General features: G+C 38.1%; 1 protein-coding gene across 5 annotated transcripts in view; it reads left to right on the forward strand.

Annotated features, from left to right (window-relative positions):
• TUB (TUB bipartite transcription factor) overlaps positions 1-26,913 on the forward strand; it is a 209,834-nt gene that overhangs the window by 155,863 nt on the left and 27,058 nt on the right. For 2 of the 5 annotated variants that reach the window (XM_060767366.2, XM_060767379.2), the window contains exons 2-5: positions 7,132-7,183; positions 11,139-11,301; positions 15,378-15,515; positions 25,351-25,515. In XM_060767366.2, the coding sequence (XP_060623349.2) occupies positions 7,132-7,183; positions 11,139-11,301; positions 15,378-15,515; positions 25,351-25,515 (518 nt within the window). The remainder of the gene's footprint in view (positions 1-7,131; positions 7,184-11,138; positions 11,302-15,377; positions 15,516-25,350; positions 25,516-26,913) is intronic. The other 3 variants (XM_060767386.2, XM_060767373.2, XM_060767394.2) reach the window with 3 other exon arrangements.

A 26,913-nucleotide genomic window follows, 5' to 3' on the forward strand; every position in this document is an offset into this window, starting at 1 on the left:
GTGAGGTGGATCTGTAATTGGTTAAGTGGACGAACACAGAGAGTGCTCACTAATGCTTCCTCTTCATCTTGGAAAGAAGTGACGAGCGGAGTGCCGCAGGGTTCCGTCCTGGGCCCGGTCCTGTTCAACATCTTTATTAATGACTTAGATGAAGGGCTAGAAGGCATGATCATCAAGTTTGCAGACGACACCAAATTGGGAGGGATAGCCAATAGTCCAGAGGACAGGAGCAGAATTCAAAACGATCTTGACAGATTAGAGAGATGGGCCAAAACTAACAAAATGAAGTTCAACAGTGACAAATGCAAGATACTCCACTTTGGCAGAAAAAATGAAATGCAAAGATACAGAATGGGGGACGCCTGGCTCGAGAGCAGTACGTGTGAAAAAGATCTTGGAGTCCTCGTGGACAACAAGTTAAACATGAGCCAACAATGTGATGTGGCAGCAAAAAAAGCCAATGGGATTTTGGCCTGCATCAATAGGAGCATAGTGTCTAGATCTAAGGAAGTAATGCTACCCCTCTATTCTGCTTTGGTTAGACCACATCTGGAATATTGTGTCCAATTCTGGGCACCACAATTCAAGAGAGATATTGACAAGCTGGAATGTGTCCAGAGGAGGGCGACTAAAATGATCAAGGGTCTGGAGAACAAGCCCTATGAGGAGCGGCTTAGGGAACTGGGCATGTTTAGCCTGAAGAAGAGAAGGCTGAAAGGAGATATGATAGCCATGTATAAATATGTGAGAGGAAGCCACAGGGAGGAGGGAGCAAGCTTGTTTTCTGCTTCCTTGGAGACTAGGACGCGGAACAATGGCTTCAAACTACAAGAGAGGAGATTCCATCTGAACATTAGGAAGAACTTCCTGACTGTGAGAGCCGTTCAGCAGTGGAACTCTTGGCCTACGAGCCCACGAGGACCTTGAGATCGTCTGGGGAGGCCCTTCTCTCGATCCCGCTTGCATCACAGGCACGGCTGGCGGGGACGAGGGAGAGGGCCTTCTCGGTGGTGGCCCTCCGGCTGTGGAACACTCTCCCTGCACACATTAGACAGGCGCCCTCCCTCATGTCCTTTCGAAAAAGCCTTAAGACCTGGCTGTTCGAGAGGGCATTTAATTAAGTGCTAAGCAACAAACAAGTACGGTAATTGAGAACTGGAATGGTACAAGGAATATGAGACTGGCTATGATTCCATTAAGAGACGAAGCGGATTTTTGTGTAGTCTGTAATTGTTGTATAGTTATATGTTGTCGAAACTGGCCTTTTGTAATTGTCTTTTTATGTGTACTGTACACCGCCATGAGTCGCCCGTATGGGCTGAGAATGGCGGTTAATAAGTGCATCAAATAAATAAATAAATAACTCTCTGCCCCGGAGTGTGGTGGAGGCTCCTTCTTTGGAAGCTTTTAAGCAGAGGCTGGATGGCCATTTGTCAGGGGTGGTTTGAATGCAATATTCCTGCTTCTTGGCAGGGGGTTGGACTGGATGGCCCATGAGGTCTCTTCCAACTCTTTGATTCTTTGATTCTATGATTCTATTCACTGGCTTTCTGTCTTCCTACTTTGCTTTTTGACTTGCTCAGCAAGTATGATGTAAAAGAAGTCAGGGTTCCTGTACCTTTAGCAGCTTTGAAGTATAGTAGAGTCTTGCTTATCCAACATAAACAGGCCGGCAGACCATTGGATAAGCAAAAATGTTGGATAATAAGGAGGGATTAAGAAAAAACCTATTAAACGTCAAATTACATTATGATTTTACAAATTAAGCACCAAAACATCATGTTTTACAACAAATTGACAGAAAAAGCCGTTAAATACACAGTAACATTATGTAGTAATTACTGTATTTAAGAATTTAGCATCAAAACATGTATTGAAACAGCTGTGGATCTGAGTGGGAGGCATACTGCATTGGATAATACAGAATGTTGGATGAGCGAAGATTGGATAGCGGGACTCTATTGTATTATTAAAGGCACAAGAGTCTTTCTTTATCTCCATCTCCTTCACTAGTGATCAGGATGGTTGTTACTGTTAGTATCATAGTGAATAAGTAGGTGCAGGCTGTGTTATCTTCTTATTTTTTGGATGGTGGTTGGTTGCTGCAGACTAATACAAATTCTAGTATTCTCTTGAAACATGAGAAATGTGATTTATATTCTTAGCAGCCTGCTCTGCAGGAGTTGGCAAAATTGCTACTTTTTAAAAGAAGATGATAGTGGTTTCCTTTCTGGGTGGTGGTGTAAATGCCTATCAGTGCTTGCAAAAATCTCAAAAACTGTTGTCTTATGCCTTGAAACAGCTGGCTCTTTTTGTACTCTTTTGTTCTCATTGTCCTCCTCCCATCTAACTGCTTTTTTTAAAGCTCGTGCAGAAAAAATCCAACCTCTGCAATAGAAATGGAATAATGATGCAATAAGATGCTTTTTTCAGGCTTTGGCTTTGGACAAATAACAGAAACAATAAGAGGAATTCAGAAAGACAAAAGCGGATGGAGAATTAGTGGCACTTTTAAGTCTAACTTATTTTTAAAATCATAAACCTTCACTGATTCAGTCCATACCTTCAAAAGCATAACTGGAATATAAGCCATAGACATTTTAAACACAGCGACATAGTTGTAAAAGTGCGATAAGAGTGAAATGGGATAAAGGATGTTTCTTTCTGTATTCCCTTACACTCCGATCTCACCCTTACAACGATGCAACTGTGTCTAAACACTTGTGACTTGTCAAATGTATTGGATCTAGGCAACTGAAGAAACGATTGCAATTATGAAAGCTCATGCTAAAATATAGATGGTTAACTCAGTTTACCATATGTTAATGACTGAAAGTCCCTGGACATTATTTGGATATCCAGAAGTGACTTCAGGGTCGCTTTGGAATAAGGGCTGAGTAGACAAGCCTCACATAGACTTTTTGTTTAAACTGTCATGAGCCTGCTTAGAATGGAATGAAATCCTCATATATACCAAGCTTTCCTGATGTACCTGGAATTTGCATTGGGTTAGAAAAGATTTTTAGAATGAGGAGGGCTCAGTTCTTTATCCTGCACAAAAAATAGGCTTCTCTATCTGTTTTTGTACATCACTGCACGTTAATACTTTTCTGAAAAAACAAATACTACATGTGTCAGTTTGATCTGGGGTCAATGCAATGTGACTTCAACCAGTTTCATTGGTAATATAGCTACCATATATACTCATGTATAAGTTGAGGACATATTTTGGAGGCAAAACTATGGATTTTGATAAGTCAAGCATCATTCTCTGGGGAGTGGAAAGTGCTAATGCTCCCTCAAGGGACGACAGACCCTGCTGCCATTTTGCCATCCAAGCATTCAGAGTGGCACCATGGCGGAGACAGTAGAAGGCGTTAATAATGTGCCAGGAGAGCAGGGGGTGTGTGTGTGCAATTTTCCTCCCCCCCCCCCCCTTCTCCTGGTGCGTCATTTCTATGCACTGGGGGAACTCGCCAGGGCTTCTAATGGAGGGCACTTAAGTTTTTCTTAGTTTTCTAAGGGATCTAGGGGCTTGGGGGAAGGAGGGTGGGTATTCCCACAGTTTACTGGGCTTATTTAGCCCAATAAATGTGGTAATACTCTTTGGACTGCAGTATTCTGCAGTCTAGACCCAGAAATAGTGCGTTTATTCCATGCCTTCCAAGAAGGTGCGGAATAAATGCACTATCAAATTAATTCAATACAAACTAAGGTTTTTCTGGTTTGTAGCAAATTAATGCGGGACTGTCCAGAATGTTGTCTTGACAGCCCCCCCCTTTATTGTGGGAGTTCCCACACTAAAGGCCATGTCTGGATGGGCCTTAGGGCAGATAATTTATGGAAGCCAGTCAAATGCCTGTTTGCTCCTTCAGTTATGTGGATTCATCAGATTGGGAAGCATTCAGTTGCTTTGGAAGCTTATTGCTTAATGTTCATAACAGTGGTTCTCAACGTGTGGGTCCTGGGTGTTTTGGGTTAGGGTTAGGGTATTGGACTACAACTCCCAGAAATCCCAGCCAGTTTACCAGCTGTTGGGATTTCTGCAAGTTGAAGACCAAAACATCTGGGACCCACAGGTTGAGAACCACTGGCTTATAACAATCTGTGGTCTTCAGCATTCAATCCTTGGGTTGAAAACCTGCTGCAGCTACTAGAAAGGCTAGGTGTTTGTGACAGTGTAGTTAGGTTGTGAATGGCTGCCTTTCCATTCACAATTTTAATATTAAACCTTGGCTACTTCATGATTTCTGGTTATTTTCTGAAAAAGGCAAAGCTGATTGTATATAGAGGCAGTGCTTACAAATCATGGATGAATACCTAATTCCAAGGGATACTTTCACCTTTCTATCTACTTATGTATCTAATGTTTAAAATGAAATGGAAGTGTAAATCTGTGATGATTTGGAAAAGAACAGAGTCATTGTTTGTACTGTCAGAGTCCCATGGCTTTACTGCCATGATGGTCAGAAAGGTGTTTTCTTTTTCAGCGTCTCCTTGGAGCCTTGCAGGAAAATGTAACAATTTTTCTCACACAATGGCGCTATTCCCAACAGTTCTGTCCCAGTATCAAATGTGAAGCTTGCTAATTCATAATAAAGGAGTGAAACTTCTGTTTTCATTTTAAACCAAGTATTAACAATCTTCACGGTACATTGTTCGAAAACATGAGCCAGCCCAATCGATTTTCTATGTACCGTCCAGCCAGGCATGTAGCCGGCTTCAGCCCCCCCCCCCCGAAATTCTCATGGTGGTTTGCGAAAAGGCCTTAGTGGTACATTACTTAAACTGTTATGTTTATTCATATCATGATCTGATCACCATACTCAATATATCCCATATGCATGGGGGCATTGGGGTAATGATACAAAAGGTTTGCTAGGGTAGACCCTCTTTCACTCAGACTCAGCCCCCCCCCGAAACTCAGCCCCCCCCGAAACCCCCCCTGAAAAAATTCAGCCCCCCCCCCCCCCGAAACGAAATCCTGGCTACGGGCCTGCGTCCAGCAAAAGAAGAGAAGATGGGTGATGGAGAGTGCCCCTCTCCCGCTATTGTATCATGATATCAGGTTTTCCCTCATTGCAGTCATGAAAATGCAAGGATTCTTAAGCAACAGCTGGAACTACTGATGTTCCACTTTCTGCATCCCACAGGGTGACTCCTCAGCAGACTTAACAATCTGTATCATCTGCGAGGCTATGTACGTTGTCATATGGTTGCAGTAGATTCTGTGCCAGCCGATTTTTCTGTCCTCTGTACCTGTAAAATGCTTACAAATGTTGCTATAAAATATATTTCCCAAAAACAATCCTTATGAATGTTTTCTGCAGATGTTCTATAAGCCTTTTCAAGTCTTTGAAGCCTGTATTTCTAAAATTACAAACATCCCTTCCGTGACTTATCTGACCGGTCTTTGAATCCCTAGCCTCTGCATTAGGGAGTCCAGGAAAAAATGGAATAAAGTGTCATTAGTCACTAGCTCAAGGGGGAATGGCTGTCCCATCAACAATGATAATAATGATGTGGTACTAGCATCCCTGCAGAGACTGACCTACTTCAAAAAACAGAAATGTGCTTAAAGGCCAAATTCTTACCTCATTTTCACCATTGCTGTTACCACAGGATACAAAAATTAAATGATCCCATATACTTTTGCCAAAAGTTATTCAGATATTGGGTTTGCATTTTAACATTTTAACAAATGCAGTAAATTGACACTAAATAGGGTTATCTAAGGTACTGTTTAAAAGCTCTTGTAACAATGATGGTATTAGTACTATGAATTCGTGGTTATGTAAACATATCAAAACCTTGTAGCAGGAAATTCTATGATTATTCATTTCATTACCGGGCAATGATATACTCTCTCTATGAACTTCAAACTTGTGATATTGAAGTTATAAACAATTTCCATTAACCAAATACAGATTTTATGCACCAAAACATGTAGCTTTCCTATTGTACTGAACGCAATAAGGCTGCAGCCTTCCTGTAACTATAAACATTGCTTCAAATCATTCAATGTATACTGCAAAAAAACAAAAAAACAAAACAACAACAACAACAACAAAACCCTAAAACTTTGGGGGGTGGGGTGGGGGAGGGGTGGATTATTACACAACAACTGTAATGTAGTGTTAGTTATACACATAATATTGCAAAGGATAATTAATTAACTGTAGTTAGTTTGCAAGTCATTACCCAAGATTTTTATTCAGAAGTTAGTTTCATTGAGCCTGCAATTACACTGTAGCATCAGTGCAGTTTGAGACCACTTTAACTGCCATGGTTCAATGCTGTAGAGTAATAGGATTTGTGACTGGATTGACCTTGAAGGAGCTGAGGGTGGTGACGGCCGACAGGGAGCTCTGGCGTGGGCTGGTTCATGAGATCACGAAGAGTCAGAAACAACTGAATGAATGAACAACAACAAATAGGATTTGTAGTTTCACAAGGTCTTTAGCCTTCTCTGCCAAAGTGTATTGGTTGACTTATATATGAGAATATACATAGTTTTAGCTCTATGTTGGTTCTTTGCTTGAGGAGGAAATGTTATCATTAATTTGTTTTGAAATGCAATGGTTTTCAAAAATGCTGTTCCATTTAGAGGACATGCCTCATGCTTGTATTAATATGCTATGTTTTTTAAATTTTTAATGATTTTATTGTGTGTATATATTGTATCTGTTTGTTGTGTGTATGACATTGAATAATGCCAACTTGGAAGCCGCTCTGCGTCCCCTTTGGGGTGTGAGAGAGCAGGGTAAAAGTATAGTAAATAAATACATAAAATAAATTATTATACTGTACAGCTGGCTCTCCATATCCATGGAATATGTTTATGGATTCTGTTATTCACAGCATGAAAATGTGATTTTCCTCTTTCTTCCCAATGGTTATGCACCATTGGGAATGCAGAGATGGTGGCTGGGGGAAGGTAGGGAGGGATGTCTCTTGCTTTGACAGGAGTGACAAAAGTGGATCTACACTGCAGAACCAATGCAGTTTGACACCACTTTAACTGTTATGACTCAGTGCTAAAGAATCATGGATGCAGCCTTTCCTGATGAACTGCTTCAAGATGTTCCTCTATTACTAGCCCAATAAATTATTTTGTTTTTATCTTGACAGTGTTTTAGATGATGAGAGCAGCAATCTGCGACAACAAAAGCTTGACAGACAGGTGGGTATGGTAAGCCATCCTTGTGGCTTTTTTAAAGTCATTTCATTGTGATAGATGGTGTTTGAGTAATTGGATTTCTTAAAACAATAACAACAACAACAACAATATAACTTTATTTATATCCCACCCTATCTCCCCATGGGGACTCCAGCGGTTCACAGCAACAGTAGCAAACAGAAATAAAACAATCATAAATCAAATAAAGTATATTAAACAACAACATCAAACAATAGTGAGACATTGCAACATTTCTTTGGAATAACAAAGCTATGTATATGTGTGTGTGTGCGCGCACACACGTGTGTGTATAGTTGAGAATTGTTAAATATTCTTTTTCAGGAAAAAATCAGTACTTCAGAATTGTGAGATCCTTTTATATTCTATGTGTTTGTGCCTGACAAATGAAAAACTTTTACAAATGAGTTTGTTCAAAGATTTAATCTAATTTAGGGTTTATCTATATCTATGAATTAATGCAGTTTACCTTCACTTTAACTGCCATGACTCATTGCTATGAAATCATGGGAGTTGTGGTGTCACAAGATCTTTAACCTTCTCTGCCAAATAGTACTGATGTCTCACCAAACTATAGCTCTTACGATTCCATACAGTTGAATCGTGGCAGTTCAAGTGGTGTCCAACTGCATTCATTCTACAATGGAGATGCACACTTAGATATCCTAAATGCTTCACCAAACAAAGCTTCCTGTGATCACAATAATGGAGGGTATTACAAGAGGTAAATAGAGGCAGTTACAAACATCCAACTTACATATGACTCTTGGTTACAAATGAGGGTGAGACAACAGGAAATGAGAGAAAAGTCTAATAATAATAATTTTATGTATACAACGCCACCATCTCCCATAGGGACTCGGGGAGGCTTACAAATAGCACACAATGGTGCCATACAACATGTAAAATACAATATATTAACATTAAAACCCATAACACGTTTAAAACAAGACATATAAAATTAACAAGAGCAATAGAATCATTAAAATATAGCAGTAGCCATTGATCAAAGGCCCATACAATCAGTTTTTCAAAAGCCTGCTGAAAGAGCCAAATTTTTAGCTCTTTCCAAAAGTGCTGTAGTTTGGGGGCTTGTCTAAGTTCCCTGGGATGGACCACCACCGAGAAGGCCCTCTCCCTTGTCCCCATCAACCATACTTGAGACTGAGGCGGGACTGAGAGGAGAACCTACGTGGCAGATCTTAGAGCTCGTGTCAGTTTGTAAAATCTAACCCTAGTAAGGGAAATTCACTCCTGTAAGAGTTATGGGGAAAAGATGTCTCAACTGAATCTTTGGCATCAATCCTTGTTTCCACAACAATCCAAAATTTTCAAAATCCAATTATCACAGAGACAGAAAGTGAGATTAAATCTTCTGGACAGGGGCACAGGTAGCAAAACAGATAATCCTTCCCTTTGCTATCCAAAATTAAAAATAATAATAATAATTTGGGGCTGAGATTACACTTAAAAATGTACCTGTTCTGACTTACATACAAATTCAGCTTAGAACAAACCTACAGAACCTATCTTCTTTGTAACCCTGGGGACTGTGAGAAATCAGTTATATTTAACATGTAATTAAATGTAACATTGTCAGAGAGGCTGTAAAATGCCAATATTTTTTACTTTTAAATACAAGTGTTATTTTTTCCTATCCTATTGTAGATCTCAGTTTGAGGGTTTGTGACTTCAGAATTCTTCCTCACATTCCTGCAATCGTATATATCTTGTTTGTGTTCCACTGACACCGAACAAGCCACATAAGTGCATTAGGTTCCTTTGGAACTTAACTTATTCATCACAGGGAAGTCACTTTGACTGATTTGAATACTGTGTGGGTGTAGGATCCCAGCATGAGGATCCTGGGTTAAAAATACATTGCTTTCATGACTTATCTCTTTTTATTCTGCACAGCAAAGGGAAGTTATACACTCCCAAGAAACCGAATGAACACAAAATAGTGGGAGGCGAATATGTCACTGGGCTGTTTAAAATTGCATGTATGCTTTGAATGTGGAAATTTTGAGTTGCTCAAGCTGAGACACACCTCATAAATATGTAGTATATACTGCCATAACATAAATGTGGGGACATCTGGAAAGAGAGAACCATCCAGCTGGGAAATAAGTTCTTTCCTTCCTGGCTATAAAATCTACTTAGTGACTGAGAACTGAAATAGAGTACTGAAATAAACTGGAATAATTTATTCTGCATAGATCATTTTTACACTGGGCCATGATTTTAATATTGGTTTTTAAATTAGATTTTGATCTAATATGATTATTAGAATCTGATTTTTTTTTAAAAAAAATCAGATTTTTTGTTTCTCAAATTTCTGGACTCAGTTAATACTTTTTCTGTGTCCCATAATTATGCCAATGTCTCCAAGTTTTTGGCTTTCTGTGACATTATATGGCCAAGAGAAACATGTGCCACAGTTCCTATTGGAAACGAAAAAATTCCTGGGCTTAAAACAGCTTGTGGGCTCAGAAGTGTAAATAAAATGGGAATTTTAAGGACATGTAAGGAAAAACATTTTTTTTTAAAAAAAAGGGCACGAGACCATATATGTTCCATAGTCTGCACTTTCTCTAGTTCATTGTAGTCAGTTTTTATAATGTAGCATGAATACGGTGTCATCGCTTTAATTGCCATGGGTCAATACTATGGAATCATGGGGGTTGTAGTTTTACAAGGTATTTACTCTTCTCTGCCAAGGAGTATTGGTGCCTCACCAAATGACAGCCCCCAGATTCCATAGTATTGAGTCATGGTAAGTAAAGTGGTGTCAAACTGCATTCATTCTTCAGTTGCCATTCTGAAGCAGCCTTCAACAGCAGGATCAATGATTAACACACAACAAGATTATTTTTCTTTACAAGGCAGCACTCTCACACTATGATTTCTCCTATCACATTGAGACCTAAGATCTAGGCACTGAAACTCAGAGCTAGGCCCTGATTTCTGGGAACTCTAGTTATCAACCTCAGAATAAATATCTCATTCGTTCAAAATTGGGTTGTAAACATCTAGTTGAGCATAAGAAATATAGAAGTCCAATGTTTTTGTTCAAGAGCTACAGAAAGTAGTTGATGAGTCAGATCCAAAACCTTGCTACTGTGTTCATTTTACTCCATTATAAAGTATGTAAATTGGTGACTTAGGTCTACTATATGGGTTTGCATAGCCTAAAGATGGGCAAACACTTTTCATTTAAATTTTGTTCTATTCGTACCATTTAGTCCAGGGGTCCACAAACTTTTTAAACAGAGGGCCAGGTCACAGTCCCTCAAACTGTTGGAGGGCCAGATTATAATTTGAAGAAAAAAAACCCCACCATGAATTCCTATGCACGCTGCACATACCTTATTTGTAGTGTAAAGAACACTTAAAAACAATACAATAATTAAAATGAGGAACAGTGTTAACAAATATAAACTTGTTGGTATTTTAATGGGAAATGTGGGACTGCTTTTGGCTGACGAGATAGGATTGTTGTTGTTATGTGCTTTCAAGTCATTTCAGACTTAGGTTGACTCTGAGTGAGTGCCGGGTAAATGACTTTGGAGGGCCGCATCCAGCCCCCAGGCCTTAGTTTGAGGACTCCTGATTTAGTCCAAGCATTCCTGTATCTCAGATTGCTATTAATGAAACTGTTCATCTTTGCTTGCAACCCTGGGTGTGTTCTCTACTTTGGGTTATAAAGATGATGCCTAAAAAGACTTGTCTTGGTGTCCTAGTTTACATAATAGTAGCAAGATAAATGGATTGCTGCAGAGCTGTGGTGGGTGTTAGTGTCAAACCTAATATCGCTTAATTCAGTACATCAACCCGTGAGAGACTCTGGGAACCTTTCTGCCCACGGTTTTCCACATTAATGTTAACATCTAATATGACATGGACTTTTTCTGTGTGTGTCTCTTTGTCTTCTTCCTAGAGAGCTTTACTAGAGCAGAAACAGAAGAAAAAACGTCAGGAACCACTCATGGTTCAGTCCAATGTGGACAGTCGTGCCAGGGCACGCCGGATGAAACAATCCGAAGAACAAGCACCTTTGGTTGAATCTTACCTCAACAGCAACAGCAGCACCATTTACCATGGTATATACCAGTTTATTGCAACATGAATATGTTGGATGGGGGTTTGATGTCCTAGCAATAAATGGAAGTAGACTGATGTATACAGTGGGAATAACCATAATTTAATGGAGAAAAGTAAGAAAAAAAAAGAATCGACTTAAACCCAAACACTAATGCTAATTTTGTAAACTATTCATTTAAAGACAGCTAGTGTGATATAATGGTTTCAGTATTGAACTAGGACACTGGGAGACCAGGATTCAAATCCCCAATCATCTGTGGAAACCTCAGCAAGTCATACTTTCTTTCAGCCTAGGAGAAAGCAAGGACAAACTCCTTCTGAACAAAATCTGCCAAGAAAACCCCAAAATAGGATTGCTTTGGCATTGACATAAATCAGAAATGACTGGAAGGCATGCAGAAATTAACCTAAATGCGTGACAATTATTTTCTCACAGCTGTATAATCTGTGCATATGTTTAATCCCCCTTTAAAACCTATTTCAGTATTTCATCAAAGAATATTGTGATTCTTTTTTCTGTTGTGTAAAATAGGGTGTGGAAGGGAAAGGTTCACTGTGAAAGTGACAGGTATTTTTGAAACAGCAAATGCATCCATTGTTCTTCATTCTGAAAGTATTGAACTTTTATCTTTGTTGGGGTAGGATTCTGCTAAAAGGGTGAGGAATGCATTTGGGATATGTTTTAGTAATGAATTTATGGTGGTTTTTAGGCAGACATTCAAAACATGGCTTTTATACAATATAAAAGAGGATAAATTGTCAACAGAATCAACATTTCTTCTCTAGATTTTGTAGTAAGTTGACTTCATAAAAGTTTCAGGAGGTTTTTTGTCTTTCATGATAATCCTCTTTTTTCCATTAAAACTCATCCTTTTATTAAATGCACCATCAGTAACTGAGTATCTTTCTAGAACCCCACCTCCACCCCCTATTGTGTACACATGAACCATTTTAATTCAGGCACTGAAGAGCATTTAGTGGTACACTGCAATGTCATTGCTGTCCCAAAAGCTGCTAGTGAGTAATCACTTATTCTTGAATTTATATCTATCTTCATAATATTTTAAGTTCTTGTTATGCCATCATTTGCTTGCAGCCCAATAAAAACTTGAGATCATCTCCTTCCAGCAACCTGCTTATAATTATCAAAAGCCTAATTTCTTTCTATTTAATTATACTATAAAATGGTTTATTACCTTGCAAAAATATCCTTATTTTTGGCAATAATATATGCTTCTTAAAGTCTAAATTGGTGCTCTCTTTTCCTTGTCACATATGATAGGAAAAAGAAATAATTACAGCATTGAAAAACTTCAGAATCACACTTGCCATTTTAATTACAGCTTAGCTGCAGTTTACATATGAATGATCAGATGTTTGAATGTTAAGTGCATTTGACTGATAGTTTGCCTTTACATTCTTTGGCAATACAATTTTTTCCAGGCTCTGATTTGACTTACATTTTTGCCTGCTGTAGCCTTTTCTTGAGTTGTAAGAAGACAATATTTCTATTCGGCAAAGTAGAACAATTGTATCAAAAAAGAAAGAAGGACTGTCAAATCTCAGTGCCTGAAATATGGGAGTGGAACACATGTACAGGCAAGCTTGGTGTCTATGGCAGGGCCTTAACCAGTGATGTGAAACCCAGATTGTTCAGGATTCCTAATCACAGGAGGAGACTTTATATAGTATAGTATCAGATTCTTCTCTACACATTTTCCGCATCCCACTCCCAATATGTGGATGGCAGGAATACAACTGAAGGGTCCTTCTGTCTCTTATCATGTGATTCTTTATGACAGAAAACCACCTCACACCCTATTGATGCCTGGAACTTCCTTTCTTTCAAAAGATCCGTGAAGTGTGCAAGTTTCATTTCTTACACAGCGAATGCAGATTGAGTGTTCCTTATCCAGAATTCCAAAATTTGAAATATGGCAAACCCCAAAATGGTCCAGATGGGTGCCTTAGATAGTGACACCTTTGCTTTCTGACAGTTCAGTATATAAAAAATCTTTCTCTTTGCACAAAAATATTAAAAGATTGTGTGTAAAATTACCCTCAGGTTATATGTATAAGGCATTTATGAAACATAAATGAATTTTGTGTTTCAACTTGGATACTACCTTCATGGTATTTTTATTGTGCATGCCTTTTTAACAGAGGTAGCAAGTTTACTATAATGAAGTAAAATATGCCTGAATACATTTTAACTCGTTAACCGGGGGTTAGTTGATAGTTAGAGAGCAGTGGATGTGAGCACCTGTGGCCCCATAGCTCATGTTAGAAGGAATAGTTACATATCAGGTTTTCAGCAGATCCATTTGTGTAGAAAGCTGCAAGCCATTTCTGCAGCATTAATTTTTTTTCACCTAATGGATTGCGGGAAGATTTGTGAGTGTTCACTATGTGTAGCTAAGATTATACTGATATATTCACACATGAACAAGGATGCAAATCTTTTGGGAGGATGTGTAGTTGCTTATGTGTAAGGGAAATGGATAGGTGGTCTTTGTTTTTCTTGATTTTATAGTCCTTACATCTGAAACAGAAAGAAATAGCTAGAAATTTAATATGTGCTTTTAAAAGATGGCACTTTGTTAGTTATGGCTTTATTTTAGTGATGCAATGGAATTAATCTTTATGAAATAGCTTCTTATTGTATAATGCAAGGGTCCTCAAACTTTTTAAACAGTGGGCCAGGTCACAGTCCCTCAAAGTGTTGGAACGCCGGATCATAATTTGAAAAAAGCATGAGTGAATTCCTATGCACACTGCACATATCTTATTTATAGTGCAAAAAAACACTTTAAAACAATACAATAATTAAAATGAAGAACAATTTTAACAAATATAAACTTATTACTATTTCAATGGGAAGTGTTGGCTGTTGTTGGCTGATGAGATAGGATTGTTGTTGTTGTTGTGTGCTTTCAAGTTGTTTCAGACTTAGGTTGACCCAGAGCAAAGGCCAGGTAAATGACCTTGGAGGGCCGTATCCGGCCCTCGGGCCTTAGTTTGCGGACTCTTGGTATAATAGATTTCAATTCTGTCATAATTATGAGGCATTTACAATGCAATCCAAGCACATTTAGTCAGATGTAAGCCCTTTCAAGTTCTTGAGTCCCTAGGTAAGTGTGCATAGGAATGCAGCCTAATTTTGCTGATTTTATCACCAAGGATATGAGACAGCTAGGATATGGATCGTTTATCACATAAAGTAATGTAGAGTGTTTCAGCTCTTGCTTGACAAGGTCATATGTATCTATTAAAATTCAGGCTTTGACAACTACTCAGAGTGTTCTCTTCTGTCAGAACTAAATCTTCAAGCTACAACTCATATTAATAGATTCTTTTAGCTTCAGGCTAATGCTACTTAAATGAAAAAATTACTGGTATAATAGGAAGGCAAGTAATAGATTGTCATAAAAAGTGTGTGTTTTTCTTAAAATGAGCAATGTAGCTACACATGCAAATCAGTTGATACTCAAAACACTTTAATACTCCATTTTACTTTGGGGAAGAACTCACCAGGGTCCTATCACTACACTATCATATAATGCAGTGTGAAGTGCCATTATAGGTCAGTGTAGACTCAAATAATGCAGTTTAACTTATCTATGGATATAATGGGATATCTTGGAGATGGGACCCAAGACTACACAAGAAATTCATTTATGTTTCATATGCACTTTACACACATCATTGTAAACATTTTAATGCATGAAACAAAGTTTATGCACATTTTAACAATCAAAAAGCAAAGGTCACAACTTTAGCCATCCATGTGGACACTTTTGGACTTTGGAGTATTTTGGATTTTGGAAATCCACCTAAGAAATGTTCAATGTGTAGAAACCCTTTGTCTTGCCATTTTCTTTTTGTTTGACTAACTGAAACATACTTTTATAATCTGCTTTGCTTACCTCCCTGTGGCTTCATGTATTTCTTATTCTTTCTCTCCCTTATTTTCTCTCTTGTTTTCTTTGTCTTGGTCTCTCTCTCTCTCTCTCTCTCTCTCTCTCTCTCTCTCGTTTGTATGTTTCTTTGATTGGGGTGTCCTGAATCGCTCAAGCAGTGCAGGAGGCTGAGCCAGAAGATGTAAAGGTGGTAGCAGACTCACAAGCTCCAAAATCAACTAAAAAAACCAAGGCAGCCACAGGAGGTTGCCAAACTGGCAACACCAGGCAGGAGAAAAAGGGGAAACACAAAGGTTAGCTGCATGCTGCTAATTATTAAATAAGAATGGGATGAATAGTGAGATACATTAATGTAAAGGGATTTATTTATTGAGAAGGATTATTTGATGCTAATGATCTTGTTTAAGCTACATTGTTCAAAGTAAGTATTCTTCAAAAGCATTTGGAAGACTGAACTGGTGTGGTTAATTGAGAGAGAACCTGTGTTGTCCACATATTAATATTTCAATTGCTCTGATGGGTAGCTTTAGGTAGAGGTTTGTGGACACCGTTATTTAATACCCCTTTCACACTACACAATTATAGTACTTTAATGAAACCATCTCTTTTTCTGAGCAGAGTGGTGAAGGGCCCTTTTGAATGCCTGGATGGGAAAATAGTGAAGGAAGCAGCCAGGGGGATTTGCCCCCCTAAGGTGTTTCCCTATGACTTATCTGTGGTTCATATCAAAGTTTATAATTTTGTCACAAAAAAACTTTTGTGAACTTATATGTGAAGTCACGTTATACAGGAGGTTAAACAGTAAAATAGTTTGTGTCCAGCATGTGCTGATTTTGTAGAACACACTTTGATAGAATGAGGCCTTTGTAATGGAGACTCAAACAGTGCCATCCTTTATGATAAGCCATAAGGCAAAAATTTCAATTTATCTGGAAAATCAACTGATTATTTTGACATCTTGTTTTTATGTAGAAATGGCTGAGGAAAAGAACTCATTTGATTTATGAATCTGAAAGGGCTATTCACTTTTATTGACACAGTGAAGTATTCTCTAACTTCATATGCAAGCAGGCTGTACAAAGTGCTCATTGAATGATTTTGTGTGTCGCAGTCATGAAAGCTCCCTTTTACAAATTGGTCGGGGCAGAGCCAAATCCTGCAGGTGTATCTAATAAGGTTTTTTCTTTTTCTCCAGTGGCAGGTCAGGGCCAGACCGGCTATAGATTCAATTAATCAAGGCCAGGCTTAATTAATTCTCACCCCTTTTAAAAGAAAAAAATAAAATATAAATATATATTTTTCTCTATTTTGGGCTGAATGTAAACTCTGTATTGACAACTTAAAACATGTTAAATTTTAATGCAGGGGACTAAAAAAAACCCTGATGCAGAGATTATTGAATTTGTATTCCTAAAAGATACCGACAGTGTTCAGTTTTTTTAAAAAAACAATGAGAAACAACCTCCTTTTTGACAAACTGCAATTTATGGTTAAAATATTTCATATTCACTATTTTTTTCTAATTTTGCTGGTATTTACTTATTCCGCTACATTTACTTATATTATGCATACATAACAATGCATGCATATAGCTAATATAAGCCATTTTAAGCTAAGTATTGTATCTGGCTGTGTCTCTGTGTTAGTAGACTGAACATTTTAAGCGGAATTTATTTTCTGTTCTTCTCACATGCTTTACTAAATCTGCTTTGAACTCTTTCTGAGATCTGGAGAGATGAAGAGGAAATGCAAGGAGGGGGGATTTCTTTTGTGGGTATGAAAATATTGGGTATCAATATCAAGTATTTTCACCCAGCTTTGTTCTTTGAATTTCAAAGGCGTCTCATACTTCTAGGCAGTGAGATTTGATGGCAGTAAGCTTAAACATTTCAGCTAGAATCTGTCATATCTTCTATACTAGTGTGTAGCTCACACTCACAACATATGTTTAACTTTTTGGGAGGGAGGGGTTCATGTTACTCTATAATTTCAAGAAATTGTGGGAAACAAACCTTAATATAAAATGTAAATATGTTGAATATGTTCTTTTGTTGTTCTTTTTTTTTTTTTTTACAGATTTTCTCACAACTTTTGTTTGCATATTTGTGAGGAAAAGAACATTATTTTTATCTACTAAATCAGGATGTTGGGGGCTGTCATCCTGAATCAGATAAGGCTAAGGCTTATATTTGTGTGGAAGCAAGATTGCTTTCTATTCCCTGTAGTTGAAGCATGACCTTTGTATGTGCAAATGGTTATACAATCTATAGTGGGTTAGCAGCTGAAAATCCTTTTATTAAAAACCCCCCTCTAACATTATGTTGATCTGTTGTTGAGTTGTTGAAGAGTCAACATATGCAACCTGTTATGTGTTTCCTACCCCATTACATATTCCTTTATGAGAACAACTAACTGATGAACTTTGAACTTTTTGAAAAGGGCTGTATTTTACAGCGTCATGCTGAATTAGAAATTGAAGACTGCAGTCAAAGGTTTATAGAGGAAGTACAATTCACAGATGCCAATCAAATTGATCTCACTGTGGAGAGTCATCCAACAGTAGTCACCACAGAGATTGGCACTGTTGCTTGGCATATATCTCCTGTACAATAGAAAAAGGTACAGTAGTGGCCCTGCGCCCACTGCAGATTTTTTTTTAAAAAAACTGATAACCAAAGTTAAAATCCTAACAATTAACAAACTCCTCAAAACTGGACATAAAAGAATTAAAAACCCTTTCATGTTTTTATAGTGGGCATCCACTTGCATGATATTTAGACTGCTTGTTGATATTTTATTTGCCTCTATATTTCTGGCAGTTAAATAATGAGTTGAACTCTGATTTCTAAAATTTCATATGAAATGTCAGCATTTGTTTCGCACGCAGTAGCCCATCTACAAAGACATTTAACTCTGAAAGGAGGGGCAAATTAGCTCCATGGCATCTACATGACACACGGAGCTGATTTGGGTTAACACAGCATTGAACAGTGTTAAGAAAAGTTGCTGGTTGCTCTGCCATTTCCCAGAAATTTGGAGCAATCCAGACCCTGTCTATGTAAACTATTTGGAATGGTTCCAATACAAAACCAGCCACAATTGTTTACATGGTCATTTCATATTCCCTGGGCTTAGGCAGCCCAGGGACACAAAATGGCATTTATTGTCCCCATTTTGACCACCAGCCACAAAATGACTCCCCCGCATTGCTCTAGCACTCTGGTCAACATCACTCCAGGCAACAAGTGATAGCCACCAACAATTGTGCAGTTAGTGGTTGCCACTGCAATCAGTAGGAAGGAGATAGTAATGGTGGTCAACCAGCAGCAGTAAACTGGATCAGCCCTGGGATAACATGCCTGTGTAGATGTGGTCTGTGGTATAGTTTGTATTAGGTTGGACCCAGCAGAGTTTGTTATGAATTCTGCAGCTCCAGGAGGCCTATACCAGCTGGTTTGGGCTTCTCTAGAGCTCTGGAGTACTGCTGCTATGCTGTTGGCACCCATGTTAATGACCAGAGGGATGTTGTGTCACAGCTAGGCACCTTCTGGGGCTGTTTCAGGGTGGAGGGCACCACTAAAATAACAGGGTTCAGTGTTCAAAAACATTGAGGGTTTTTCTTCTGTCAGGACAGATTATTTTATGTCAATCCTTTGGGGTGTGTGTGTGTGTGTGTGTGTGTTGCAGAATTGGTGGGTCAGTAGTGGCCCCAAGGGCCACACCAGACCCCTGTGGCTTGCACTATTCCCATTTTCTGGACTAAAGCTATTGTGAAATGCCACATTCATAGCATGGCTGATCTCTTTTTGTTAAAATAAGCCTAGTTTTTTTAATGTATAATCAGTTAATTCAGAGTGTAAAACTGATGAATTATACATGAGCAATACTAAAAATTTCCTTGCATTAGCTTAGTGGAGGACTTCAGATGTGAAATACTTGTCGGAGTGACTCTGTGACTGATCAGAACAATGTGATAAAGATGAGCACCAGGAAAATATTAGGCTTAATGAAAACGCACTTTTCATAAAATGAAGATAGTGGTTTTTGGATATGGCTGTTTGTGCCAACTAGTTGCTTTTTCCATGTTCTTACAGATCAATAAAGATATATAGCATTCACATAATGTATAACAGGCATCTGTAGAATTAGTTTTGGGTCGTCTGGATGTTAATAAAACCCTCAATCTCTTATTTATTTTAACCAACCATTTTGTAGGCAGGGATATAACAATTATAAAATTTGTAAGTACACACATTGTCATGTCTCAGATGAATGACTACACTGATAATTCTGCTACTGATTAATTGTATGCATTTGTCTCCTGTAAATCCAGTTATTCATTGGTGTAAGATGACACTTCAAATTGTCCTATGACCTCAGAGCAATTTGACTGCAGTGATTATGATTTCTGAAATGAGTTCCGTTTCCAGCCCAATCAGTCATTGACATGCTAATTAGAAGAAAATGGAGAACTTTACAATTCTAGCAATAGGAGAAATGGTTAATCATTTAAACTGTATGTCTGCAGGAGAAATGAAATCCCATGAGCCATTTGCCATAATTGCAGCTGAGCAAATTACAATTTGAAAACTGTAATCTCTTCCTGTTATTACAAATTTGCATGTAGTGATATTTAAGACAAATAATAAAAAGAGTAGTGTATAATCTTATAATATTCCACAGCACATCCAACATATTCATTCGCTTCTTGTTTTAAGGATAGGATTTTAGTAATAAAGACGAACGGCTCTCTAATCCCAAGGATAGCAATATGATCCTTTGGCAAATGAAATGGATAAGTCAACAAATGGCTTAGGACAGAATAGATTTCTCATGAACCAGGGTCGCCTGCAAACAAGTCTAGTGTTATGTTTCCATGACTCCATCTTATGGAATCCTGGGATTTGTAGTTTAATCAGAGGCACGAAAGGAGCTCTTAGAAGGCAAAATGCTCCCTTCTCAATTCCCAATTCTAGGATTTCATTGGTTGGAAGTATGGAAGTTAAAATGGAATCATCATGTTTTAACGGTGTAGTTTGGAGGGGTCTCTAAATAAATTTTGGAAGAAACATCAAGAGAATAAGAATCAGAACAAGACAAATTCTGAATCAAGACAAAATGAATAAAAATATTGCCAACAATAAAAGCCAAACTGGATAAGGTGAGAAAGATGTTTAATTGAATCAAGTAACTATTTCCAACTGAACGTGTTCACATATTCGTTTTCATACAAGATCAAGTATGGAGGTGTGGTAAAGCAGGCTAGATCTTCATTTTTTCCCAGTGAAAACTCCCAACTCCAGAATTGCTGTTATTTCCTAGTTTCTGAACGCTTATGTTTTTACTTAACAGAAAGTTTTATTAAAAATACATTAGATAACAAAACAGGCAAAATGTCCAAGTGAAAAGTGCAGATAGCAACAACTCATTAGTAATACAGGTTACAGGAAGTAATGCAGGTTACAGAAGTAGCTTGGTGGTCGGTCCATGAAATTTTTATTCAGATGGCTTCAGAAACAATATAGCATTGGCTTACTGGATCACACCAGCTATTATGACTGAAGTGGTCTAACACAATGCCTGTAGAAGCTCAGAAACAGTGTGAATGAAAGTGACAATTGCTTCTCCTCAGCTTTTGAAAGCTGGAAGTGTAATGCCTCTGAGTATGGATATTTGATGCAACTATCTTAGGTGGCTACCATATCTTCTATATGGATCAGGTTTTTATTGCCTAAACACCTACCTTACCTGCTGGTAAAAGGGGCAATACATAGTGGATGCAGGGATGCAGGGATGCAGGGCTAACTGTGCCACCTCCTTGCAGAATTAGTTGCAAAAGCAATATTTTAAAAACAACCTTATTTGCATAGAAATATTTTCTTAACAGGCAGGGAATTCAAAGCAGTATCTGTCTCCTTGCTCTATTCGTGCTGGGGTTAAATAAAAGTCCTTACAGTGTCTTTCTGGTAAGCTGTACATAAAAATAAATAGCATTTCATAGATCAGGCTTTCTTTTACTGCTAGCCTCCTATCCTTCCTCTTGATTTCAAAGCAGTCCTGTGTTTCTTTGAAGTAATGCCCTGCCAGCTTTTCATCCAGGATGGTCATGTGTGCGTTTGTGAGCAGTGCTTCAGAATTCTAATGTGCAGATGTCACTCCTCTGTATACACTGGGCTTTTGAATTCAACAAATACCCCAGGAAAAAGAGCCATGGACGCTCCATCCTAGAAGACAAACTGGTTTGTTTGTCCTCCTGTATACGCTAAGGCAGAGCTGAATGAAGTAGCTCACACAGTTTCATTTTTGTTTTCACTGGCCATATCACCTACTGAAAAAGACTGACTTTCTTTTTTGCTTTTTAAAACTATTATTTTAAGGTGTCATATTAAATTTAAATTGACATTTATTTATATGGGCATATGTATGTGTGCATCCATAAAAGGGAGGAGGGCTTTCAGACTACACAATTATAACGGTATGATTCTACTTGAAATGCCATGGCAACTTTAGTGTCCCAAATTGCAGTTCTCCATTATTTTATAAGACACGGGCATGGCAATATAGTGGAATAATACTGCTATAATTAGTGTGTGTGAAAAGGTCTAGAGATACATTCAAACACAGGAATAGACTCTGTTGGCTCTGAAGCAGAATCCAAATACACATTGTCATGATCCAGCCCAAAGGCACAAAATATATTGAGTTCACTGGCTAAAGACAAGTTTGCTTAATAGTCTTTATTTTTACCAATAATTGTACAAACTGAGGTAGGGATTTCTAAGACTGGGATATTTTTTTTGGTCCCTAAAAAGAAAAAGAAAAGCAATAGACCCAAGCTACAGATGTGGAAAGGTTTGCACTGGCCTTTGGCAGACAATTGTTAACATTTTAAGAGTGGGATAATAAAGATAAAAACAATAATCCAGAGGTGTCTGGCATATATTCGCTTTCTGTGGGTCTTCAAGTGGAGCCTGGACAGATATTTCTTGAGGCTGCTTTAGCTCTGGATTTCTTGAATTGATTACCCTACAAAGCTTCCTGCAGTTCTGATTCTCTATGCATTTGCATCATATCTTTCATTGTATGGATGCTCAGAGGCAAATCTGTTATTACACTGTTTATTGAAGGCTTGTGGCTTAATGAGTATGCATACAATGCTAAACAACCCTTATTAATTATTGCTTTGAGTCCAACTGGTGGGCCATTATATGTGTCTGACAAATCTCCAGTGTTGTAATGGAACTACTGGGAAAATCTCCATTGTGAAATATGAATTAGTTTCCATGGCTACTTCTGGTTCTTTCATTACTCGAGGAATGATTATGGCTATAGTGCACATAATTGTCTCGCTCTCTAGAAAATACTCCTATTTTTTTCAAGTATATTCAGCCATGCCATAGTTCCATGCCAAGTTAATTCATAGTTCCAAATTCTGAGCAAGAAATTACACAATAAATTAAATAACCAGTATGTAAGTGCAGCCTCGTTTACCTATAAGCAAGCTGGAGGAGCTCCAATATAGATTGGGACCACTAGTGTCCAAAATGTATTATTTTTAATTATTTAGCAAATGTGGGAAAGTAGGTGACTGGTAGGGATGTTTAAATACCCCATATTTCTGTGTGGGGATTTATTTACCTGTAATTTAAACAAAATGAAAAGGCATAGCTGCCTACTATGCATTTAATGTATCATATAATTTAGCTCTTTAGTGCAAGCATCAGCAGAATTCACATTGCTTTTTCGATGCATTTTTGAATGTGTGTAAGAATTAATTAAATCTAATAAAAAACTGAAATGGATGAAACAATTCAAAGTTATCAGCTGAGGAGGAAATTAGGTAATGTTTGCCTACTTCCTATTTAATTTTCTTTCTGTTTGTGATCCACCTTTGCAAGAGACGTTATTAAGATGTTGACATTTTGTAATAATAACCAATTGCATGTTAGTAATAGCTTTCTATTTCTGTCTTGATGAGTGAGTTTTGAGCCTGATAGAACAGGAAGCTTGCAGGCCATAATTCAAAGAATTCAAAACATTACACCTCCTATCAGTACAAAGTATTTTTTAAATGTTATTGATACAGAATTATACATTGGCATAGCATGTTTATATGGGGCTGAAATGCATTTATAGTTTTTAGATCATCTGCTATGATAATAAAATGAAATTGACCTTTCCCTCAAAGACAGTGAAGCAAACTATTACAGTATCTCTTGAGCTTTGTTCTGAGTTTGGTTTGGTGAATCATTTCAATGAAACCCTGGCCCCTTCCACACTACTGAATAAAATTCCACATTTTCTGCTTTGAACTTGAATATATGGCAGCGTGGACTCAGATAACTCAATTCAAAGCAGATATTGTGGAATTTTCTGCCTTGATATTCTGGGTTATATGGCTGGGTGGAAGGGCCCCCAGTCTCAGGTCCGTATTTTGGTGTTTTAAGCTGCTGTGTAGATAGGGCTGTGTTCCATGTTTAATTGTTGTGTGGATAAGAAATCCTGCTCCAATTATTTATTTATTTATTTGCTGCATTTATATACTGTCCCTTTCAGCCCGCAGGCGACTCGGTACGGTTTACAGTTGGTACCAAGACCATAAAATACAATTTCAATACAATAAAATAATCGAATAATAAAACCATAACAGAGTCAATAAAATCAATAAAACCATGTATCATTAGGATCTCCTCGTTAAAAACATCATCCAATCACATCATGAAACCATTCCATTTCCTATGTCTGTTACACAGTATTTGCAAATGCCAGCACTTTGAACTGTGCTCGGTAGCAGACCGGCAGCTACTGGAGCTGGTGCAACAGAGGAGTTGTATGCTCCTTGAGTGCTGCTCCTGTTAACAATCTGGCTGCCGTCCGTTGGACCAATTGAAGCTTCCGGACAGTCTTCAAAGTTAACCTCACGTAGGGAGCATTGCAGTAGTCTATACGGGATGTAACCAGAGCATGGACTACTGTGGCCAAGCCAGATTTCCCAAGGTACAGGTGCAGCTGGCGCACAAGCTTTAACTGTGCAAATTCTCCCCTGGTCACCGCCAAAACCTGGGATTCCAAGCTCAGCGATGAGTCCAGGATCATATCCAGACACTTTCTTCTTGAGGTAGAGGTGTGTGTTTTAGTATGGATGGAGATGGTTGTGTCCCTTTAGCAACTGTGGAACATCCATGCCAAGGAAAGCTAAGTGGATTCCATCTTGTTTGAGCTTCTGACAGATGTTACTCAGCCTTTGGTCCTTGGAACTGTCTAGCTCTGTAGCAGTTCGTTTGTAAATTATTTTTCATTATTTAGTTTGCTTTGAAAGTTTTATTTCAGTTTTTATCTCTGCATTATTTTATATACTTTATCAATTGTGCACTGTTGAGTGGAGAGAAAATATATAAATGCTTAAAACAAATATATGGGTCTGCTTGGGTAAAATTCTCAGCTTTTCATAAAGCCTCTTCTTGAACCTCAAAGCTCTGGCAAGCAGGGGGTCCAGCTTCTATGTTGCTCTCTTCCCCATGTGGAAAAAAGATGCAGGCAGCAATTTCTTGCCTCTACCTGCTTGTAGAGCTTTAGACATGAACACTTTGAAAAATGTTTTCTTGTGTCATTACAATGCAATTTTCTGATTTTTTTGGTGTTGTTAAAAGATCAAGAATAAAGACTTCTGGGAGCAACTCAGGAGAGTATCTCTGTCTCTCCAACCCAAAATAATATTACCATTCCAAGTATAATGTGCTGCTGAAGGTTTTCATGGCCGGAATCACTGGGTTGCTGTCAGTTTTTTGGGCTGTATGGCCATGTTCCAGTAGCATTCCCTTCTGATGTTTCTCCTGCATCTGTGGCAAGCATCCTCCGAGATTTGTTCAGAGGTCTGTTAGAAATGATCTCTTGCCTCATTTCTAACAGACCTCTGAACAAACCTTTGAGGATGCCTGCCACAGATGCAGGTGAAACATCAGGAGATAATGCTACTGGAACATGGCCATGCAGTCCAAAAAACTCATAGCAACCCAGAATTCCATTGAAATTGGCTGCCAGGGAGAACTTCTGAGATTAGCAGAAATGGAAGCATGTGGCCTTCTTTTTGATAATGACACAGTTCTTTGGCTTTTTGCTGCTTGGTAGGCATTGATGGTCCAGCTGCTTTCCAAGATGATGTAAAGGAAATAGGGAGCCGTGTTCAGATCCTTACGGTTGGAGAGGCTTGTCAAGATGAAGATGATGGTGAAATAATAGCTTCCTGTCAACAACAAGGCAAGCATGATCTTAGAGTAACGATGCAGAAGAAAGGTAGGTTTTCAGCAGAGCCTCCTGATGTCCATAGCTATTTGTTCTTCTCTATAGGAGTCACCTCTGCTGTAAATCAAATACCAAATCATAGAATGGAAGAGAAGGAGCTCTTCATAGCCCTGTTCTAGTGTAAAACCTGACTTGATTTGAGATATTTCACTATGTAGTTTCTTACATGAGATTTTTTTCTTCATAAGAGAAGGGCATAATCCTGTTAAAAGTGACACACTTGGAACCCATAGTGGCCCTTTGTAGGAAAGGGTCACATGCGAACAGAGAAGCTTATCTGCACAGCTTCTGTTAATGTCAATGGATTATACCAGGTCTTGTGTAGAGCTAGGGCTTAGCTATGTGATACCCCCTCCCCATAATGCTAGTAGATTATATAATGTCCTAGAAAGATAAAATACATTAGTCAGAAGGGCTCAGATGACCGTAGATGGTTTGGGAACATTTCCAAAAGCAAACACATTTTCTAGCCTGATGTGTAACTAAGACTTTTAGTAACCAACAGTTAGCCACATTGATACCTGGGAAGTGTGCAATTCTTCTGAAACCCCTCTTCCTTACCTCCAGTTTTGCATTATTATAAGCAATAGAAAGTTGTTCCCAGAGTGCCTGGCAGAAAAAGAATGTTCTGATGTTTCTTAGAATTGCTTAGCTTGGGCACGTATTCCTGTTTAGATCACTCAATGATGGCTGGGATGTGTTGGAAATTTGTTCCTCAGGAAACATCCGGAAAGTCTTATCTGGTTCCTATAGGTATGTGAAATGTATAAGGAATACAAATCAGACTTTTAAAAAAGACAACTGATTCATTTTGTACCCTTTATCACAGTTTGCCACATCAGAGTATGCCCTAGGAAATGTTCTGCAATTTTTATTTCAATTTTCTTTTTTAGCAAATTGAGTCAAAAGGACTGTGCAATCATTCCCTTCATTTTAACTGTTTTTTCCATTTTTCAGGCACTTTGACTACCATTAATGTCATTGAAAGGAATCATTCTTTAATGGTCCTTAAGCAGTCTTAATGGCACTGTATTGATAGGCAGAAACTATATTCCAGCATTTTAGAGATGTCAAGTGAGCATATATTTTGTGCAGCAGTAAAAGGAGCTCTGTGCTACATCATTCCCCCATATATTATTAAAGTATGAAATTCAGAAGGTGTCAAAATATATTTTAACTATTTCAAGTTAGCATTTTAAAATCCAATTTATTGATATTTTTAAAGCATTAAATCTATATTGTAAGTAGCCTTGGTGCTTGTGCCAGGAGAAATTTGGGATATAAATAAGTTGATTGAATGAATGGCTCAGTATTGTACTTTACATTTTGGTCATATTGCTGCCTACTTCACTATTTCATATGTTGGCATAATATTAAAGCAATTCCCTT

This window comes from Anolis sagrei, chromosome 1, assembly GCF_037176765.1.
Source record: "Anolis sagrei isolate rAnoSag1 chromosome 1, rAnoSag1.mat, whole genome shotgun sequence".
NCBI lineage: Eukaryota > Metazoa > Chordata > Lepidosauria > Squamata > Dactyloidae > Anolis > Anolis sagrei.